The 23,066-nt window shown below is 40.7% G+C and overlaps 1 protein-coding gene across 2 annotated transcripts; it reads left to right on the forward strand.

Annotated features, from left to right (window-relative positions):
• Positions 1-357: 357 nt before the first annotated feature.
• Positions 358-18,809, forward strand: LOC306875503 (max-interacting protein 1-like). 2 transcript variants are annotated; one of them, XM_079426128.1, is made up of 6 exons: positions 358-657; positions 2,757-2,859; positions 5,876-5,905; positions 14,079-14,193; positions 15,124-15,313; positions 15,757-18,809. In XM_079426128.1, exons 1-6 carry the CDS (start codon positions 438-440, stop codon positions 15,918-15,920), a joined length of 822 nt encoding a protein of 273 aa, XP_079282254.1. In that variant the 5' UTR covers positions 358-437; the 3' UTR covers positions 15,921-18,809. The 2 variants fall into 2 exon arrangements, with proteins under 2 accessions (XP_079282254.1, XP_079282255.1); XM_079426129.1 differs by lacking the exon at positions 358-657 and adding an exon at positions 2,226-2,621.
• Positions 18,810-23,066: the final 4,257 nt, after the last annotated feature.

Below are 23,066 nucleotides of genomic sequence, written 5' to 3' on the forward strand. Positions count from 1 at the left end.
CATGTTTAAGTTGTGGTTACTATAGTAGTCTAACCATGGTTTTATTTGTAGTAAAGCCATGGTTAATTTTCATAAGGGTGTGAGCGTACTTTTGACTTGCTTTTACAATGTAAGAGAGTACTTCGAAAGTATGTAGATCAACATTTGGATTATGTGGGTTAGGTTTTAATAGCTGTGCATGTTTCCCTCAGTGTTCATTTTTATATTACATGACAAATCGTGTTTATGTGGGCACGGGCCCGGCCTGATGACGTCATAGTTTGGGGGGCACGTTTGGAGATCTGTGTGAAGGGCGCTAGGACCCTGCAATCCCGGAGTGGTTTTATCTCCTCATCCATTACATTCCCCTCATTTATTCAGTAGATCCAGAGAGCGCAGCACCGCACAATACCTCTCACACACTTCCAATTCCGACCATAATCACTGCAAGGAACAAAATGCTGAGGACTGAGAGGCAACGAGGAGAGGTGAAGGAAGAAGACTTGTTTCTGGAGTCAGAGACATCTTTGGATCAGCAAGATTTTGAGATGTCTACTTGTCCTTTCAATGACGTCTTCAACTCCAGAGACTCTTCCATGATAAACACTTTCCTGAAAAATGTACAGGTTTTATTGGAGGCTGCGCGTTATATTGAGGGCGCCGAGAGGAAGGATGGAAGTAAGTGAAATTATCCTGCACTTATGAGTGATTCCGACTCATTTGCGTAATGCAGACAAACTGTTTCATTGTCAGTAGACTCAGACAACAAAGGATCGAGTTCAACGAACAATCAGCCAAGTAGACGAGGAACATGTGCAATGTGCCCCGATATGCGATGCACGGCCACAATGCTTTTAAAGGATCAAGTTTCCAAAATGTAAAAGGAGACCTTTTTATATTTTAGCATTTTTATAATACACTCATACACATAGTTTCAAGGCTATTTTTAACTGCACAAAGTCATAAAACACCAAATTCCACATATTTACATGTTATTGCATGTGTCAGAGACACAAAAGCAGGTGCACCGCTCTTAATGTCCCAAATCGCAGGCTGGCTGTCCCAAGCTGGCATGCACTGTCATATGGGACAGCTCAGAGTCTGGCATTGTTCGGCAGAGAGACATGCCACAGGCTGTTTGCCATCTCTTTCTCTCGAGGAACATAAACAAGTATATAAATAAATAAAAAAACAACATTTGCTGGCACATACACAGGCTGACGTCACCCCTTACTGTGCTTGTTGCACCTTTAACGCTCCATTACGCATCTAGTATAAGAGTGTGTGTATGATGATTAAACGTTTATCGTATAAATAAAGGCATTTGATCACATGAAGTTGTTTTTGTTTGAGCATTATATTAGATAGGAAAATATATTTGGCGCCTATGTTTTGTTTAAGTCTGATTGCGTCTATTATGCAACTATTATAAAGAGAGATTAATATGAAGCACTTTAGAAACCATAGATTTCGATCGCTCTTATTCGATTTATTTCATTATTATTCGTCGCGATTTAAAGCAAACCCGAGACACATCGGATCAAATCTGAAATTTTATATGCAGACTGCATATTTCTACTTCAAAAGAGTTCTCCAATTCGCCTTCCTGTTTCCTAGGGGGGTGTGTTCACATGACATCCACATGGCGCACGTTGCGCTGCTCTGATTGGCCTGAGCGTGTTGCGTTGGCGAACGCTTGCTAGGGCTTCTGACCAATCACGGCGCAGCAGTGCTGTGATGTCATATGTTGCTGGGCCTGGCTTAAACGGCGCTGGAAGTGAGGGATTGTGGGAGTTGTAGTGCGCAGTGTCAAAACGGGAAAATTGCAATTTTTTAATCATTAAATGTAAGATTACATGGCTGCTTATAAAAATAAATGCATGTAGGAAACCCGGTTTTCAGTTACAGCATCTCCACGGTTATTATTAATAAAAACATAACGAATACAACAGTAAGCTGTATATTAATGAATATAAAATGACTATTAATATTTTTCTAGGTATGTTTTTATCTCACTGGCTAGATATCCTTAAGGTAGGCTTTGTCTAATTCGTGTATAAATGTATTTTATATTAAATAATCGCTAATAAACTAATACTAAACATAATTTAACCATTCAAGCAAGGTTAACAACTAATAGCATAAGAATAAATCAGCCTGCCCTGTTCTGAGTTAAAGGGCCGGTTGCGTGAAGGACTACATTTCCTATAATTCCCCGCGCGGAGGTCTCTATCCTCTCAGCTGTTAAAACAGCAGGTAAACAAACTGGGGAGGAGAAAACAGCGCAAGCACCAGGGACTTCGCAGGCTGGGCTCTTTTGTACCTGTTTCTACTCATTTTATACACTTTGTATTCGACTGTTTTCCTAAAGCACTTTTACTACTTTGATAATCAGGCGTCGGATGTTTTATATCCTGTAACAGTGTAAGGAAATCCCTCGACTCGACGGTTCAGCAAATAGAAACAAAAACACAAAACAGTTGAATCGTCGGAGGATATTCAATGCGACGCGGCAGCTGTCATCGTGATCACATATCAGACAAATAAACGACACGCAGCTAGATTTATTCAAGCGATGACTGCTGAGCTGAATATCCAGAGGTTACTGGAAGCAGCCGAATATATAGAAAGGAGAGAAAGAGGTACATTGATATTTATAACATGCCAACTGTCCTGCCAAAGAGGCCAACCTGTGACTTGACTGTGTTTTGAGGTATTGAAAGGGACCTGGCCCGTGTCTGGTTAGATGTGACCCGTTTCTGCGGTGTCTTTTTCAGAGAGTGAACACGGATATGCCTCGACCTTTCCGTCTATTCCGCTCTCCAGCTACCAGAGACAAAGGAAACTCCGAAATAAAAAGTGCAGCAACAACCACAACAGGTAAGCACATGATCTGACTCTCCACGAGAGGGGAACACACACCTCTGGAGAGACGTCTGTCACGACCAGTCACTGCTTATAATACCGGCTTCAATCATTGCTGCTGTCATTTATACCTCATTTTCTAGTCGCCTTTTAGTTTATGGCTTGTTTTTGGTGTTGAATAAAATAGTATAAACTTTAAAATATTTTTTTATTAATATAGCAAATAATATCAGGCATGCGTTTGTAATGAAATAGTGATTTGTGCTTCTAAAAGAAGGTGTATTATGATGTTGCTTGATTTGTTTTGGGCTCTGATCAGCTGGTTGTCAAACGGGACTGCTGCAGCCTTGCGCTTAGGGACCGTGTGAAAACTCACGTCCTGTTTTCGCCTCTGGGTTTCGGTTTGTTTGAACCGGAAGTCTGCAGTGTCGAAATCCTCGGTTTATTTTGACGCGTATGCGGTTAATGTCCGATAAACAGTGGGGAAAAACAAATTAGGTTGCACTGTTGGTTCTCACGAGAGGAGTACTTTAATTTAGCCCCGGACCCTTGAACGCACGGCTCTTATTTACAGCAACTGTTGTTTTCTGGCTGCCAATGTAAACAGCCTGAGGCGTCTTATTAAATTAATTTTCCACGTTATTCTTCTTCTAAAACATGCTTTGGAAAATTGTCAGCGGTTTACTTGCGCTAAATGTCGTTTTGATAAAATAATCTAATCGAAAGTACAGTAACAGGCGTTTTGTTGAATCACGAAAGTGGTGCACGGCTGTGATGCTAATAAATGTTATGTTGGTGGACAGTTTGACTAGTTTTTGAGATAAAAATATCATCCAGGTAGGCAGCTCACTAGGTTTTGTGATGCCCAGAATCGCCAACTGGGTTGACAGTGCGAAACTTAACCATGGGTTTACTACAAATAAAACCAAAAACATTGTTATTATAGTTAATGGTAACCACAAATTAAAAACCATAGTTTAACCATGGTATTTGTAGTAAAACTGTGGTTATACAAACGTGATCAAAAGCCATGGTTTACTACATGCTTACTAAAACAAAACCATGGTTAATTTTCGTAAGGGTAGGTTTATTCAGATCTAACATGCCATCTAGTTTGGTCACTTTTTTGTGATGCCTATAATGTGTCTGTGTAGGTAGTTCACTAGGTTTCGAGATGCCCAGAATTTCTTTCACTATAGGCAATTTACCAAGTTTTATATTGCCTAAAAATGCTGTCCAGATACAGATTTTGAGTTGACCAAAAATGGCATCTGTCTATGGGTTTCGAGCTGACCAAAATTAACATTTATCGATAGGTTTCGAGTTGACAAAAAATGCCATCTAGCTACAGGTTTTGCATTGACCAAAATGATATTTAGGTGAGCAGCTCACATGGGTTATTTTTTCCTCTTCCCTCAGATGCAATGTGCGTGTGAGTATGTTTAGTGTTGTGTCAGTTCCGTCTGTTTTGTTTCACTGCATTTCTAAGTACCAGCCATCTTGACTGATCTCAGGTCTGTGTTACTGTACATACCCTCCATCAGTGCTCACTTTGTGTAAAGGAAACACTATCGGATCATCTGGCATGACTGTGTGTGTCTCCCAAGAAGAGGTCATTCAGGCTGCTTCAGTTGAAATAAAGATGGTGGAAAGATTGTGAGGAAAAAATATTTTTCCACATGTTTAAAAAACTGTGTGGCATCCTCTTTTTTTTTTTTTTCGTATGCCTTTGGCAACCCACATTTTTAAGAATTAAAACACATGATTGTTGCACTTTTGCTGCGAATAATAAATACAGAATATGCCAGTGTTAAACTTAAAAAAAAAAACATACATAGAAAATTGGAATTTCCAACTAGGACATTGTCCGTTAAGGTTAGTAGTGTATAGGTTTATAGTGTTTTTTTACTTCATTGTTGTATGTCTGTATTTATGTAGCACCGTGGTCCTGCGAGGCACGACATTTCGTTCCACTGTATGTCCCCACATGTAGCGGACTGACAATAAAACTTCACGGACACTTGAACCCTAAATACAACACAATGCAAACGTATTTCAAAACAGCACGTAAAAACCTGTGAAAATCAACACTGTGTGCCATTTTAACGGTCTTTTCCTAGAGTGTATGTCTCTTGACAATACACATCCTATCACACACAAATAAGAGCTGTGAAAACAGCCATACTGGGGTTTTTTTTCTATCTATCGTTTCCTCCCTCGCTCTATTTCTCCTCCCCCTTGAGCTTGCTGCAAGCATCCTCCCGTGCAAAAGCAGCAATACCATAAGGTCAGCTACAGGATGCCTGAAAACACGATCTTGGTATTAATAGTTGCCAATAAAGGGAAGCGGTCACATGACCCACAGAGAAATAGGCCCTCGCTGCAGCCACGTCTTGCTGCCCCTGCAACGGCATTGCCGTGCACCGGTTCGGCCGGGCATTTAGAGCTTTGGAAAAGCTTTCAGCATGTTGCCACACAAAGAGCCTCTTAGGGGGACGGCTGATTCACTTTACATTATTAACATAACACTGACTTGTGCTCTCAGAGAGAGAGAGAGAGAGTGTCCACTGGCACTCACTCATTGTACGAAGAGGAGAGCTCTCTCATGTGCTCGCATATAGGCTGGTCATTGTGCTCGCTTTCTCTGCTCTGCACACTTAATTTCTCTGTCTTTACGCTGCAAACAAAGAGTTGCAGTGACATGTGGATCATTTAGAGGAGCCTTTATAATTCCCTCTGGAGCCACTGGATTGGTTGTGGCTGGTTCAACCCCCCAATAAAGATTAATTAGTGATTCCATTGGAACCTTTAATGGCACTTACTCTTGTTCTCTATGAGCGGCCGGGCTTTTTCCCGCATACATGCTCTCTGATCTCATGATGAGAGCTGACGTTTAATTCTGGAGATAAGTGCTCAAGAATTGAGCTTATGCTTATGGTAGGGGTTATGATAAAAACCTTGCTCTTAATTCCTCATAGACTCACAAGCAAGTTAATGTTTGCTCATTCATTGCTTCTGTTTTGTTTTATAGGTCCACACACAATGAGCTGGAGAAAAATCGGTAAGTACGATTAAGTGTTTTTTGTTGTTGTTTTTTGTAATACTGTGAACACTGGCAATTATAAGCAATATCACAAGCAAATAGGCTATCGCTTAAACTTGCCTCAACCTCATGAGCACCACACCTTGAACGTGCGCTAATTGTCATGATTACAAATAGGTACTAAAATTTTAGGGGAAAACATAGGGGGGAGTCAGCAAGGAGATGATATTTGGGCCCTAATATGAGACCAGTGCTTTATGTTGTAGTTGAAAACAGTGATGTATTGCAGTCGTTTACTCACAATCAAATTTGGAAGTTAGTCTTTGTGGTTTGGTTGCTATATGTCCAGTTTTGCTTTTTTGTAGAGCCCTGGCATGCAAGTGTCGGTAAGTGAGGGAATGGTGTATATTTGTCATTGCAGAAAATACTTGCAGTAAACAACATTGTAAAGATCCTTAATAATAAGACGAGTTATGCAATTATTGAAGCTACTTTTCAAAATTCATTAAATATGAAAAATAAAAACGGCATTACTTGGGGCGAACAGGAAGTTTGAAACATGGAAGAATTGTCCTACAGCTTGTCCCTGCAGCAAGAGGTACCTAAAAGTGAAATTAAGAGCTGACCCAATTCTGCTAATCTAAGTGCATTCCCTCTCCTCATGGCTCACCCGCCCCTCGGTCCTGCATAACTACTGCAGCCTCAGTTTCAGATTACTGTCCAGAGTCCAGGGAGATGACAGAAACCAGAGACGCACTCATATGTCCGTTCTTTCACAATGTCATTTGCATAATAGGAAGTTCACAGAAGGAAACCGGTTATTACTGTAGGTGTACATTATTGGCAGAATGCAAGTGTTATTTCTTCGAAATGTCCCAAACAAATAGGTGGTGTTTTTCTTTGAAATCACCACCCATGTGTGGAGTGAGAGCAATGCATGAGTGTTTAAGATGATGGACTGTATATTCTGGTCTCATGATTGCTTATCTGATAGGCATTAGACACCGACAGTGCGGGGCCTGCTGTTTAGGCTCTGTGCACGCGAATACGGGAGGCTCCACTTCAAAGACCAAAAATAACTTGCGTCTAGACTAACAGGAACTCCTTTGTGACCCTCTATATGAAGACCTGGAGCTCTATTAACTTTTCTTAAGCACAGCTTAGTCATGGAGTGTCGCGTCTATTTGCTTGCCAGTCATTTTAGATGGGACATGCGTGATATCGGAAGCTTGGACAAAGAATTTGATGCAGAATCATTGGTGGACCAAAGCACACAGTTTTACTTGAGTAGCTTCAAATGCATCATATAGACTCATCTCCTCCCAGACCGGCTGGGTTTCTCAGACAATGTCTACACATGTGAAGGGTTGCCAGTGCGCCAGCGTAGAGTTGTATGGGTTTGGTAGAGATAAAGAGGACAGGGCTTGTCGGACAGCCTTTAGTGTCAGCACAAACAAATATGACACAACACATTATGACGAAGGTACAGTCAGCAGCCACACCCAACACCAAACCATATAACCCCTGACTTTGCGTGACTTGAAGAGTTCTCAAAGCTATCATTTTCATTTTTGTACCTAACTTTCCAGCAGCACAAAGTGTTAATACATCCCTTCCAATCTTCTTTCATGATATATCAAAATACTCCGAAATGGTCAAATGCTTTGAGTGGCCCAACTAGAAGCGCAAGGGGACTGTTTCCTGCTTGCTAATGCCTTACTGCAGTCCCAGGTGGCAAGCGGTGACCATTTTGTGTCAGGCTTCACATGCAGTTTCTGTCTAATGAAGATGTAAGATAGCTCAGTGTTTTTGCATGTGAGAAAGGAAGAGGAAGGAAATGAAAGGCTTGTGACCACATTCCGGCCTCTTGCAAGCCACCACACGTATACAGATAAACACGCGTGTGTTCATGCAAGCAAGCCGTCGTTTGATCTTATGATGCCTTTGAACATATGTGGTGAGCCTCAACTTCCTAAACTTGGGTTTGGTTGCACAGTTCGGATGTCAACTAAGGAAGATGTCGAATTGAACTGAAATCACTGATTTCATTGCCAATTATGGGTGTGTGGTTGTTAATTATTGGGTATATGAAAGCGAGGGTGTTTGGTTGTGCGTTAAGCACGCTGTCGTGGATGTGTGGGCCGTGGTGTGTTTGACAGTCAGAATGCAAAGGCTCGGGAATAAAGCTGCCAAGCTGGCTTACTGAAAATAGACCAGCAGCCCTAAGAAAAGATCTTTTCAGAACGTAGAGGCGCTTGGGCTGATTGACTACAACACACTTCCGCCCACAAAGAGAATCATTAGGAATAAAGTGTGTTTCGAAGATACATCGTCATCCATTGCCAAAGTGTGCTCCTCAAGAACTTGCTGCCGATGACCTTATATGTTGTCCTCCATGTTATCCACACCAGTACACAGGAAGCTGGAGTCAGAACATTCTTCTTCCCCTGGGAATTCCGGAACCCCCTGGAAGGGAAGTCGAGAACTGACTGTTCTCTCTGACCTGATGCCTTGTAAGCTTTTCTTGGCCAGCAAAAGCAGCTTAGGAAGTGTGATCTTTGGTCAAGCAAGCAATACAGACTCGCACACGTGCCAGGGCATGTTCACAGTGCATGCGTAGATGCACACTCATGCTATGGAAGGTTGACAAAGCTCTGGGTGTTTTGGGTGAGTCAGGAAGGACACACTTTGGGTTATGTCTGAAGAGTATAGCAGAGGACACCTGAGATTCAGTGGCCACTAGTGCTCTGCATTGCCTCACATTTACTATGTTCTGTAAAAGAACACCATGTTTCATTGCACATCTCGCTTCAAATGCAGCATCATAGTTACTAGTGGGTAAGGTTTCAGAAACAACACACAAACAGACCCACATCTTTGATGCCACCATAAACCTTTCTATACATTCACACCCAACATTTTTAGACATCTCCTTACTAGTACAACCAAATTTTTTGAATTACAGGTTGAAATCTAGGAACCAAGTAACATTCCTGAATGGCACAGTCAGTTGAATGTCACCAGCAACACCCTTAAAACCAGTTAATGAAATTTGTATGGTTTTGTTTCTACATTGTGTATGACAGTTTGCAGGCCTGACAAGGATGTAACCAAACATTCCAAATTGGTGCAAGGACCAAATCTAATTGCTTAACAATTGGTCATTGAAAAAAAAAAAAATTATTGGGCAACTACTGATCGAAATATTGAGGTGACATGCCATCCTCAATGTTTGTGGTAGTTATAGCCCTGAGGCCTACAACAGAGTGTCATATATTGAGTTATGCTTGGCCTAGGGAATCATCATGGTGGGGGGACAAAGCTATACTATCCAGCCATCCAATCAGTGGACCTCCTGAAAGTCGTCCAATCATAACCAACCACATTGATCTGCACCCATGGTCCTTTGCTTTTTGTGTCATGGCCTTTGATCTGATTACAGAAGAGACCTATGGCTGTTTGCCCTTCCACCACCGCTGTGTGTGTAATTTGTGTTCGGATTAAGCGTCCTTCCGGGGAAGTAAAATGGATTGAGTGGATTTTCTGTGAGAGAGTGGTGTGATCCAAACATCTGGTGATGTTTCTATTTTCTGATTTCGTTCTGTTTGTTTTTGGGTTCACCTCACGTTTATTAGATTATCCAAAGTATCCACAACCTTCTGGCCAATTGAAACCCACGTAATGGAGAACCGTACAATAGAGAATTTGTGTTTTCCATGCACGCAGCCATCTGCAGGAGCTTTAGGGATGGGGGCAGCAATCACATGACCACACACACACAAACTCTGTGGGCATGTGAGTGGGGTCTGCTGGTCTGTGCTGTACAGAGCAGATTACTGCTCAGCACGTGTGAACTAATCCATGTGTTACTGATGGGCCAGAGCAGGCCTTGCTCCACCACAGCTGTTACTATCTGAGTTTGTATGTGCTCCTTTATTTCCCTGTAGATTGTAGCCATCGCTCTCCCTGTAGTGCGTGTTATTGTACGTATGTTTAACCAGGGGTGCAGCAAAGGTATATCCTCGGCCCGATGTAGGTCTCGTTCTGTCTCCCCCTACTAGGGATTGGTCTCAATGTTCGACTAGTTGCACAACAACTGTCTAGACGAATGGAAGTGAGACTAGTTCATCCACATGTTTTCAGTTGTTTGTTTGTAGTTTCTGATATTTTAGTGCTGCTTGTTGTATAACATCTCACACAATTTTTTGAGCATCCCACCATGAGAATTGCATTCGAGACATGGATGAAATTATAAAGAGTCCAACTTCTTTAAACCCTTGCAGCCTATTACATTACTTCATGCTCTGACTGAATGAGACTGGTTTGCCTGCATATAGCTTAGTCGACGGACTAAACACTATTTGATTTTGAAAATGTATTTTTGCACATCCACCCCCTTTGTGTGTTGTACAGTAAGCTGTCATTGGTTCACCCCATGCATAGCTCAAAGGCTTCTTTGTTTCCAAGCATGTTTACATATAGTGCCGTCGCAGTGTCTGTCTCTACTCTCTTTCCACTGGTATCTGTCTCTTCCTCCTATCTCTTTATTCATCTCCCTTTCATTCTCTCTATCCTGACTACCCCCACCTTCTAACTTTACATCTGCAACCATCCCTGCACTCCCTCGTTCTCTGCCCACATTTGAAGGTTGCTTTTATTCTCAGCATGAGTGTATGTTGCTTGTAGGTTGGTACGTTTCTCTAATGTCATGCTCGCGTTGCTTTTCGTCCAGTTTTTGGACAGATTACATGAGAACGGAGGACTAGCACCAATAATGGCCTCCCATCTGTGTCTGTTTATGTGGTGGGGGAGGATACCTCTCGCGTTTAATCTGAGAGCTGTTCGAGAGCTCGGGTCTGTTACTGATATGATGGGGATACGTCTGCATGCTCACCCATTGTGACATCATATAGCACGTGGCCAAACCTTTAAATAAAACAAGGATGGTAACCCAGATCAAGCTGTCAGTCCTGCTGTATTGATCAGATCCGAACTAGGGCTTGAGAACCCAGAGCCTGTTCTCGCTTTGTAATCTGTGCAGTGGTGTGCAATAACCCAATCATGTGACACGATGCTTCAGAAGCATCATGTGAGGCAATGGAGAAAAATATACTACGGGAGAATCCGTAGAAAAAAAAACATGACGTTTTTAGTGTGCAATCATCATGGCTCTGGGTTTCATGTATATTACATGCACGTGATGCTATAAATAGCTGGTTAGTTGCGAGAGAGGGTGCGGTTTGTGTTCTCACTTAAAGAAAAATGATAAGATTCAGGAACAATATAAATCAAAATTTTATGTTTCTATCCGTGGAGAGCTGTGCAGATTTTTGTTTGCTGCATAGACAGAGGTGCTGCGTGGGAAAATGTGAGATTTCCTGCTGTTGAAGCAAGCTATGATTATACATGTGTGTGTATATATGGATAGTTGGCAAATAGCCAGGCCAGTATGTAATCTGCATACTTTTTTCTATGCTCTTGTGTGGGGAAAATGTGTTGAATATTTTGTTCTTAATGCAGATTTAAGAGTGTGTTTGAATAGTCAACCCCCTCTTGACCTTAACATTACTTATTACCATGCCAGGCCCATAGCATTATGCCAACTCCATTCATTATTTACCAATAAACAAAGCAGAATCTGGAGCAAGCATTTTTTCAACCCCTAATAAAACCCCCACCACACTAGAGGACAGAAAGGACGGATCTATCCATCTATCTAAAGATATATGTTTAAAAATATTACAATGCAAGTGCATATGAATGCACATTATATATTGCATTTGCTTGTTTGACAATTAAATGTAATCCAACATTTCACGATCTTGACAGCCCTGACAATGAGCGTGTGTGTTTATTTTTCTGAGTAATTTATAAAGAAATGTGAAGATGTTTTGCTCGGGGTGTAAGAGAGAGCAGGACTGAACACGTTCCATTGTAAGAGGCACGTTTGATTTGAGTTATTATTAAACCAAGTTGTAGAGTTCTCCGTATGACTAATGCAGAGGAGTATAAAACTTGGCATCTTCTACCAGCGGCAGATCTTGACCAGAAGAATAGACTCTGCTTGCAGCTTTGAAGCACAGATTCTGCACACCCACGATTATCAAGGGTCGTTCGTTTACTCTGTTCCAAAACCAAATGAACTGCTTACAGAGGCAGTATTTTAAGGCAATATAGTTTGTCACATTTGCCTTGTGGAAAAGGCAATCCCAGAATACAGTGCAACAAAAAAGTATCAATAAAAATTGAAATTTTATGTTTCTGTGTGCAGTATTGCATTGTTAGCTTAACAGCATGCTAATGTCATTGGACTCCATTGGAGTTAATTGTAAGCGGAGTTTCCCTTGCAGAGGGCTGTTTTTATTTATCTGTACTTGTATAATTTTTCAGATCAGCCGTTTATGAGGTTCAAAGACTGTTCATTATTAAAAAATAAAGGTTGTGTTGGCGCCAATAGTCTTGTTGTGGGTAACACACAGACATACAGCGCAGTTGCGCAACGGTCGTCCCAAGTTCGAATCCTGACTCTAGGACTATCACGATCCCACCCCCCATCTCTCTCCCACTTCGCTTCCTGTCAGTTCTGGTCTGTCCTGTCATAGGCAAAACAAATAAATAAAGGTTGCAAAAGGGTTGTTTAGGAGTGATGTCATAGAACAACTGTTTTCGGTTTCCCTTTTCACTTTTCAGTGAATAATTCCTAAAAGAACCATTTTTTTTCTTAATGTGAAGAACACTTGAAAAATCTAAAGAACATTTTTCCACTTTTGTACAGTAGAAAGGTCTTCATTGATGCCAATAAAGAACCTTTATTTCTAAGAGTGTAGCATTCCGCCTTAGAAGGCAGCTGCCTATGTAGGAATCAAACTGCTAATTTTGATTTTGCAACAAAGGTAACGTGATAAAGTTAATCTGTTACATAACTTTACTGCGCATGCATTGTTATTCGCTCTGCAAGTTATTCATAGTAACTGAAACACACCTAACTTTACCTAGACCATATTACGTCTAGCTTTTGTGTGTGTTTTTGCATCGGTTTCTGTTTTGATTTCTCGCATTATGCAACTGGTCTTTTTAGGTACCACAGAAACAGGTGTTTAATGCATGACGTAACAATTAGGTCTTTTGAAGATGTTATTTTTCACTTAGCCTGTGAGTCTCTGTCTGCCGACTGAAACAAAGTCATTTATCACGCCACACGCACAGATATATACGGCCTTCCCGACAAGTACTGTTTGAGTGTCATGTCTGGAGACAGATGATATGTAGATAGCGTGAGAAGTACTTTAAACATATTTGGGTTACATCTGGTTGCCATGGTGAAGGGGTTGTAGGGCAGAATGGGTGTAGATGAGTTAGAGGCCTGGTGCAGTCATTTATATGAGCTACAAGTAAGTCTAAAATACCAGTCTGCTCCCTACAGCTATTAATGCACCAGGTTGATCAATCAATGTCCACACACCGAGGCAGACACTGGAGCATCTGCGACGGGTGTCCTGATAACAGTGCCCTCTTGGTGGTGCTCAGACAGTGATAAGGCTTGTGATAAATCTACCGCCATTGTCACAGGCCAGACTGACTGCGTGCGTGTGTGTACATGCATGTGTGAAAAAGAAAGAGAGCAGCCATCTTCATTGCCGATAAGGTGGAATGCAAACGGAATTAGAGTTGAACAGCCTCAATAACACAATTAGAGACTCACGTGCTGATAACAATCTCCTGTACACAAGCACGCTCCTGCTCAAGTGCGCTCGTAAAACGTAGACGGAGAGTCTGCTTGTGTTTTAAAGGGGTGCTGGACATCAGTGTTATGTATCATTGATATACTACTATGGTTTTTGTTATTAGTGTTTTTTTTTATGTGTGTGTAGTTTAAGGTTTTATTTATTTTTGTATTAAAATGCTTATTTTTAGTTGTAGTTAACACTAATAACTCTGTTTGACACACGGGTCACTTTTGCATCAGAAAGGAAACAATCTCAACCTCAACTTTTGAGTTCCTAGAATGCTAGAATAAGTAGTCATGTGTGGGTGTGCATGCGTGCCTTGTGTTTAAGCCAGAGAATGAGGTGTTGTCTCGTAAGCAGTTGGCCAGATCACACATGTACAGTGAGTTCATTGCATTTTTTTCAGGGCGTGTATGTGTGTGCTTGTGTGTATGAGGCTGACGTTTCTGTTTGTCATATTTCAGGCGAGCCCACCTTCGTTTGTGTCTGGAGCGATTGAAGACTCTCATCCCGCTGGGACCAGACTGCAGTCGCCACACCACTTTGGGACTGCTCAACAAGGCCAAATCACACATAAAGGTAAATACACTTCAGAGGAGCTCCTAAATTGAGCTAGTGATGTTGGAGCTGTGGCCTAGTGGTTTGCGCACATGCTCTGGTACATTGAGCCATGGTGCTCATATTAGAAATATGAGTTCTAATTTTTAGTTTTCATTTTAGTTTAACTTGTTTTGTTTTTATTTTAGTAACATCAACTTAAACTTATTTTTTTATCTTACACAAAACATTCACATCCGCACATTTAAACAGCCACAACACCTTACAAAAAATCCACAGGTACCTGTAAGCAGAGCCACGTCCCTTAATGTGACAAATCAGTTTCTATGCCTTAAGCACTTTTTTTGTAAAACATATGTCAAGCATTACAGACAGATACTGTGTATTGTTGAAAATATGTATCTGATAATAGCCCTGTATTTTCAGTTTGGCTTTCATTCTGATGTCCTAATGGTTTTGCCCTAATAACAGGTTATTCTGTCCCGACCAGTTACACGTGTGTGTGTGCGTGTGTTAGTGGTTGTAGCTAGAGGTCATGCTGCATTATTCTAGCGTAATGTGTTATAAGGTCACAAAGTTCATATGTGGAGGGATTATTGATCCGAACTGGAATCGGAACTGTAGTAAACAAATCCATTAGTCACATGAGCTTGACAAAACCTCTTTAAATCACCCATTCTGCTATTTCACATATCATGATGTTAAGGAAGTTGTTTAACATTTTGGTTAGTGCTGTTGCAAATCAATGCAGGTTTGAATCTGGCTTGTAACATTTCCCAATGCTGCGTTTATGAAAAGGAACAAAGTAATATAAAGGTCTTGTAGCGCTGAACGCGTCTTTACTTATGCATTAGCTGTAATAAGCACTGATTACACTGTGAATTCTTTTGTGCGTGTCGTTAGTGATTTTCTGTAATTATCTGTGAGTCACCGTTCTTTGTGTTTCCACAGAAACTGGAGGAAGCGGAGCGTAAGTCTCAGCATCAGTTGGAGAGTTTGGAGCGAGAGCAGCGCCACCTCCGGAGGCGTCTGGACCTGCTGCGGGGCGGCGGGGGCGTGCTGGAGGGCGAGAGGATACGCACTGACAGTGTAGGCTCCACCCTCTCCTCCGAGAGATCCGACCGCTCCGACTCAGACCAAGGTTGGAGCTTCATGTGTTAATCTATTATATAACGTAAACTTTATAATGAATAAAATAATTTTTAACTATCAATCATTCTATCTATTGTTTTAGCATTGTGTTGTTCTATCTATCTACCTGTCTGTCTGTCTGTCTCTTTCCGTCTTTTTTTTATCTACCTATCTGTGTCTGTCTATCTATCTATCCATCTTTGTCTGTCTATCTGTGTGTCTCTATCTATCTCTCTATCTCTCTATCTCTCTCTCTCTCTCTCTCTCTCTCTCTCTCTCTCACTCTCTCATTTTCTGTTGTTTTCTTTATCCATTTGTCTGTCATTGTCAGCCTATCATTCTATCATCTATTGTTCTGTCTTTCTCTAGCTAGATATCTTTCACCACTTCATGTGACACACCTGCTATGAAAATGTTGTCTGACTTGGTTTCACTTTCTCTCTGTGAACACAGAAGAGATGGAGGTGGATGTGGAGAGCACAGAGTTCTCTCATGGAGAGCTGGACAGCATCAGCACAGCCAGCACCAGCGATCTGGATGACCACAGCAGTCTACCAAGCACTGCCAGCGATGAGGGCTACTCTTCCTGCAGCATCAAACTGGCCTTCAGCTCATAAAACGAGCTCCCCTTTACACACACACACTCACACACACACACACACACACACTATCCCAGCCCTCGAAGTGAGTCCTGCCTCCTAGCCACCTATCCTCCTTGACCAATCAGAGACTCTCATTTAAGTCAGGTGACCAGAACACCGCCCGCCCTATAGAATGCCTGATGTGTTGTTTTAAGTTTGTGAATGTATCTGAGAGAATATGAATGAGATGGAAACAATCTGTGATTGTGATTTTTAATTGGGTTATTAGATGGTTATATTCCTGAATAAGAGACTTTTCTGATAATTGTCATTATCTAAATCCCCTTTTTCCGAAAGGAAAGCCAAGATGTATAAAAATAGATGTTTAATTTTTAATTCAAACCCCTGATTGTTAATTCTCTACATGAATGGGTCGTGAACTGGTCACTAGTGAAACATTCAACTCCATATCAACACAAGAAACCCCAAACCTGTTGATTTCCTTCTCATCCGGTCTAATGGTTCTAACGTCGCTGCTCAACGGTGACGAAGACTGTCATTGGTGCTACGTGACAAAACCAAGAAAGCAGAAAGATCTACTGCGTTCATCAAAGACGACGGAAAAACTACGATCCCATGGCTGTGGGAACTTTTGGTGCATTAAACCGTGGAGCTACTTTCCACGCAGCAGCTAAAACCCAGCGATCTTGCACTCGACCGCGTAGATCCCTCCGTACAACTGGCGCCACATCAGAGAAATATCCACCCCCGTGTTTAACTAGATGTCTCTCCTGGCAGAAATAAGCAATAAACTCTTGTAGTCAGATAAACACATAAGCACTCCTACTCCTGAGACACAACGCTTGTGTCCGTCCAAAAGAGCAACGCCAACTTGCTCGTTTTTGTACATAAATACGATAGTTTAATAAATTAAAGTTAAAATAAAAAAAAGGTAGTTACCCATGGGTAGAAATTGCCTCTGTTGCTGTATGTCTTGTGTTTTGTGCATTTTAAATTATATTTTTGCAAAGATTGACTATCTTCCTCTTGAGAGTCTTTTGCGGTGGCATGGACAGTGTTATTTGTTCATTATGCTGGATGAAACGCAAGTAGTTTCAGTTCTGTGGCTGCCCAAGGAATTTTACGACTTTCTTTAAAACTAAACAACCAACACACTTAAAAAGTACTTAAAATCGGACACACAAGAACGAGTGACCGCAGGCAGTGGTCGGTGGGACGCCAAAGCGTGGACCTCCGTTTAAGGCATGCTAACTCTTGAGTGGTGCTCTATTTATTTGAATTAATGTTCAGATTTGATTTGTTTTAAAGCTGAAAGGCATTCCACTACTAGTGTGCTGTGGAGGTGGAGTGAGCGGCCCATGCGCGACAAAATCGGCACGAAGCGCTACCGCTGTACTGTATGTTAAACTCATTCATTTCTTTATTTTGTGTGAGACGAAGCATTCAGACTTGATTAAGTCGTATTTATTTTCTTCCCTTGATCCGAAATTGGAGGAAAGGGTTAACTTATTTCATTCGTCAAAAATCTTTGATGGCATTCCCCTCTCTTTTAGTTTCCTAATTCTCTTCTAAACCGTAAACTCACTCCGTCTGTGACTTATTTTATATGTCCTCCCCCAAATGCAGAGCTGCTTTTTAGTGCGTTTTAAAGCCAAGTCTAATTTGTAAACGTTCTGCCTGCAGTCGAGCAGTACGGACATCTGCTAGGTGTCCCGGTCCAGCATCAACCAAATGATTTTGGCTACTGAACGGCCCATATGTGTGGAGTAGTCGTACTCACCCCTGTTAAAGAGAGTTTTAGTATTGACTGATTTAGTCGGGTGTAAATTCATTGTTTAGAACTGAGGTGAACGCCACGGAGGCGTTTTCACGTTCGTTGGTGCTTTATCAACACCTGGCCAAACCACAGACGAGAACCTCTGTTGTCGTCCTCACAAGAGGACATGTTGCTTTTGTCTTTCACTTTTCATTCATATATTGTTTTATTGGTTTATGAACCTGCACTATTTAAAGCCAGGGCCCGTTTTATTTTATTTTATTTTTGGAAGAGAATGGACCATGTCCTTGCTGAGGCCACCGTGTACCGATCCAGGCCCGATTTCAACGACACTTCCCAGAGAAGTGGTGCTGGTCTGGGATCAGTTCTCCCATGTTTCTGACCGCTCCGGAGGAAAATAAAAATGCTAAACGGATCCTGAAACGGCATCTGTGTTTTGTCAAGAGACTCTGGGGGGGGGTCTGTTAGAGGTGAAGCTTTTCCACCCGGAAGGAACAGAGGTCCTGATGAACTTGTGGCCATTCTTTGTAAACATGCACTCTGATTCTAGCTGTGAGTTAAAATGCAATACTTACAATAAACACCAAGATTGTGAAAAAAAACATCAGGAAATGCTTTCTCTTCATTTCCTTCTTTATTGATTTTAAATCTTGTCATTTTAGTACCGACACACATACCCACAGTTATTTTCCCCACACAAAAAAATGAGCCATTTTGTCAATAGTGGTATGCTGCAGTTTGGGATGAGGTTATATTAGAATAATCACTTTTCATTTGCCGCCATCTAGAGGCCAACTTAGTATATCGTTTTCTGTTGAGCACCTATAAAACTGATGGTGCATGTTTTTATTGTAATGAAATATTTTATTATTAATATTATCATTGTATTAGAAATGTCATATTTTAACAATGTTGATATGAAAAAAGTTGTATTAATCCTCTGCTGCCCTCTGGTGGTCATTCATGATAGTTCAGAGATGGGCTGCGTTTCCCGATAACATGGCATGCAAAGAATATACAATCAGAAATTTTAAATTTATTTTTTACTTTATTTATTAAATACAAATCAAGGGTCAGGTAAAATGACAAAAGCTGTTTTAAAATGCAATTAAAAATAGTAATGTTAAGAACAGAATATAGATGTTTTGACTGAAATCATTTCACACTCCAGCACAGGAGGAAGCGATATGCGCCTGAAAGCTGGCTTGCAACTCGCCATTAAAGCCATTAATGTTGCTGTTACTGAGTGAATGTGAACCGATATCAAGTGTTGCTGCTGCGATTTGATTTATAAACTTATTTCTCTGACCTGACGTTTATCTTTGGGGGATCAAATGTGTTATAGTTATGTGTGGTTAAAATGAATAACAGATACTGCTAAAAACTGCATAATGAGCCACTTTGGACGTTTTAAATCTAGACATAATATGATTTGTAACACAGAAAACATTAAAATGTTGTTTTGTGGTACTCTTTCTGTTTAATGGAGATTTTACGATCAGTTTCTGCACGTATGGAATTATAATATGTTAATAATTGAAATCATTGCTACGAATGGAGTTGGAGATGATTACCATCAATCATTATATGGGAGAGTTTATATTCTTTGTTTCTATGCAGATATATTCTTATTAATAGGAGGGCATGATACAGAATATGGATAGAAATGTTCACAAAAGTGTACACAATGTGTGAATTATGTGCATGCAGTGTTACTGAAGGAGCATTTTAAATTAATGTGCTCTTTGTGTCTGTGCTGTTACTTTTAGTATAGTAATATAATGATTTACAAAGAGACAACACTTATGGAGGACTATTTCCTGAACCTGGGAGTAGCCTGCCAGCTGTGCTCAAAGGCTGTTTCTATAAATTGGGGCAATTCCAACTTTGCAAGGACAGTCTGACAGCTTCTGACTCACAGCCTGTAAGTATGTTTACTTATTTAACACTAGAACCGCCAGGGGTCGCTGTATACCTAAAACCAGCGGGTCAATTTTACCCACACACATTACAACTGTTTTATATGGCTAAAGAACATATTATTTAACTGTATGCCACTGTCTTCACAAAGAAGTGTCTAGAGTCATGAAATTATTATGTCTAGTCATCAACTATATTTTTGTCCTGTTATGTTCAAGGCTTTTTTTATGCAGGCCACTAATCACGTTTCATAACGGTCAATACAAGCACTGACAAAGAGAATTAGAAGGAAGTAAATACATATTTGGGTGGTGTAATATTACACTGCAATGTCATTAATATATTAATACTAATAATATAGACTAATCATATTAGATAATATATTAACCTATGCTATTTAAATGACTAAAAACCTATATAGACAATAATGAGCAATAATAATTTACCACACTGCATGATGCGATGACAAATTCAAGGGCACAGCTTCATCTAATTCATTATTAATATGTTTAGTTATATAATTTATAATTTGAATAAGAGAACACCACCAATAAACTTCGGGTAATATAAAAAAAAAATAGTTTTATTCATTAACAGTTACATCATAGATCAGATTTTTTTTTCTTCAGGAAAAGGGCAGACTAAATACCACAGGAGCGAACAATAAATGATAGAAATCGCAAAACAAAAATTAAATAATCTAAATTTTGAACAATTATGAGTAACATTAGGCTAAAACATGAATATTATATCTTGATCGCTATCAGATGCTGAGCCGAAGCTCAAGAGAAGAGTGGCTGCAGCGAGGGCCTATTTCTCTGTGGGTCATGTGACCACTTCCCTTTATTGGCGACTATTAATACCAAGATCGTGTTTTCAGGCATCCTGTAGCTGACCTTATGGTATTGCTGCTTTTGCACGGGAGGATGCTTGCAGCAAGCTCAAGGGGGAGGAGAAATAGAGCGAGGGAGGAAAAGATAGATAGAAAAAAAAAACCAGTATGGCTGTTTTCACAGCTCTTATTTGTGTGTGATAGGATGTGTATTGTCAAGAGACATACACTCTAGGAAAAGACCGTTAAAATGGCACACAGTGTTGATTTTCACAGGTTTTTACCTGCTGTGTTGAAATACGTTTGCATTGTGTTGTATTTAGGGTTCAAGTGAAAAAAAAGAGGATGCCACACAGTTTTTTAAACATGTGGAAAAATATTTTTTCCTCACAATCTTTCCACCATCTTTATTTCAACTGAAGCAGCCTGAATGACCTCTTCTTGGGAGACACACACAGTCATGCCAGATGATCCGATAGTGTTTCCTTTACACAAAGTGAGCACTGATGGAGGGTATGTACAGTAACACAGACCTGAGATCAGTCAAGATGGCTGGTACTTAGAAATGCAGTGAAACAAAACAGACGGAACTGACACAACACTAAACATACTCACACGCACATTGCATCTGAGGGAAGACGAAAAAATAACCCATGTGAGCTGCTCACCTAAATATCATTTTGGTTAATGCAAATTTGAAGCATCAATTACATTAGGAAAAATCCACCTTTACCTTACTGAAGGTAGAGACATCAGTCGGATACAGTGGAAGTCTGCCTGACAGCATACAGGAAACTCTATGAATGGTTCTTGATGCTGTAGACTTGCGTACCCCAATTACATCTGCAGCTGCATTAATAAAACATCCTGTGGCAAAGAAGCGTAGCGCTAGACATATTTGTAGCAGTGGAGGGATGCTACAATTTCTTCAAGTTTCAGGCCTCAGCTGCTCCTCCAAGTCAAATGCTAATTGTTGAATCGCATGTCTTGGAAATCTCAATTTTTCGAACAGTTCCTTTTCAGAAAGGACTTCCATGGACGGTCTTTGAAAACCCTTTCTCTTCTTATTCCACGTTCATAAAACCAAAGATTAAAATGTGCCATAGCACAAGACTAACTAAAGCCTGGCCACTTTTCTGAATATGGCACAGCTGACAGTTGGTTTCCATGGCAACATAGATTGTAAGGAACAGTTAGCCATAGGGTAATCAGTCATACTTTTTAGTCTTAAATTAGACCAATCTAAGATTTTATGCAACTGGCTTACAAAGTAAAGACCAGTCTTAAAGAAAAACTTATAAGACTAGTCTAGAACAGTTTTATGCAACCGGCCCCTGAAGGTTCTTTGAAAAGGTTCTGAAAGAAGGTTCTTCAAATTATATAAAGGTAAGAAAGATGGTTCTTTAAAGAACCTTACACTGAATGGTTCATTGTGGATCCAAAAATGGTTCTTCTATGACATCGTTGTGAAGAACCTGGTGGTGGAAGGTTCACTATAGGCCCCCTCACAAACAAGTCCCTCTTCTCCAGGCCATGGATGATGCGTGCAATGACGTCACAGGAGGAGACCAATGTCAGGCCTGTTTTTGCCATGCCAGAAGTTTTTTTTCCCAAGATGTTTAGCTAACGAAAACATCCGTTATGATGTGGATGAGAACCTGCATGTGGCCAAATCCACAAGACAGGGTTGATAAAAACATAGAAGTGCAGAGGAACACTCCAGCTGACATTTTACTGTAGGCCTATTGTAGATTGTAGTTTTTTGAAAAACCCATTGTGAGTTGATTATTTCATTAATAATGGTTAGGGAAAATGCCCTTTAAATAGGTCAAAAATGACCTGGAAATCAATTTAAATACATTTTTGTATGCAGTAGTAAGTCATATATAACGTAATTTCCCAACAATAAAATTGTGGCCTGTGAAAATGCTGAGTGGGTACTGGGTAGTAAATTTGGAAAACTACTAGCCACAGTGGCCGGTGAGCAAAAAAGTTAATGTGAAGCCCTGCATATATTTTTTTTGAGCAACTGGGATGGTGCCCCCCTGGGAGTTGGTGCCCTACGCAAACTGCGTACTCTGCGTATAGGGAGCGGCGGTACTGAGTTAAGGCATTGGCGGGTGAGTGTCTGCCCAATCTTTTATCTGACATAAAGAAAGCTGAAATCATGTCACTTACAATAGGCTCGTCTCGTGACTGAACTGACATTGAACCATTGAAACACTGGATGATTTTGTACCTTCAGCCTGGAATAATTCCATTATCATCTCGGTACCCAAAATACCCCACGCAAAATTGGTAAATGACTTTCATCCAATTGCGCTCACATCAGTTCTTTGCATGTGTAGAGCGCCATTGTGACCCCCTGCAGTTTGCATATTGCATAGTCGAAGCACTGTGGATGCCTCCCTCACTCATTTGAATAAAGTTCAACATTATCTAAATAAGCCAAATATGTATGTTAGAATACTCTTTATGGAGTAATACTCGCCTTTATGATTTAGGTGTTAGTTGTTGGATGATATCATGAATTAAGGAATTTTCAAGAGATCGACCTCAGCGTGTTTGTATTAAAAATGTCATGTCTGACTGCTTGCTTTTAAATACCGGGGTACCGCAGGGATGCGTCCTG

The sequence above is a fragment of the Barbus barbus genome (assembly GCF_936440315.1).
Source record: "Barbus barbus genome assembly, chromosome: 9".
NCBI classification, from domain to species: Eukaryota; Metazoa; Chordata; class Actinopteri; order Cypriniformes; family Cyprinidae; genus Barbus; species Barbus barbus.

Coding starts and splice junctions, on each gene's coding strand:
- LOC306875503 (XM_079426128.1), top strand. CDS start 438: ATGCTGAGGACTGAGAGGCAACGAGGAGAGGTGAAGGAAGAAGACTTG. Junction 658..2,756: donor CGCCGAGAGGAAGGATGGAA/GTAAGTGAAATT, acceptor TGTCTTTTTCAG/AGAGTGAACACGGATATGCC. Junction 14,194..15,123: donor AGGCCAAATCACACATAAAG/GTAAATACACTT, acceptor GTGTTTCCACAG/AAACTGGAGGAAGCGGAGCG.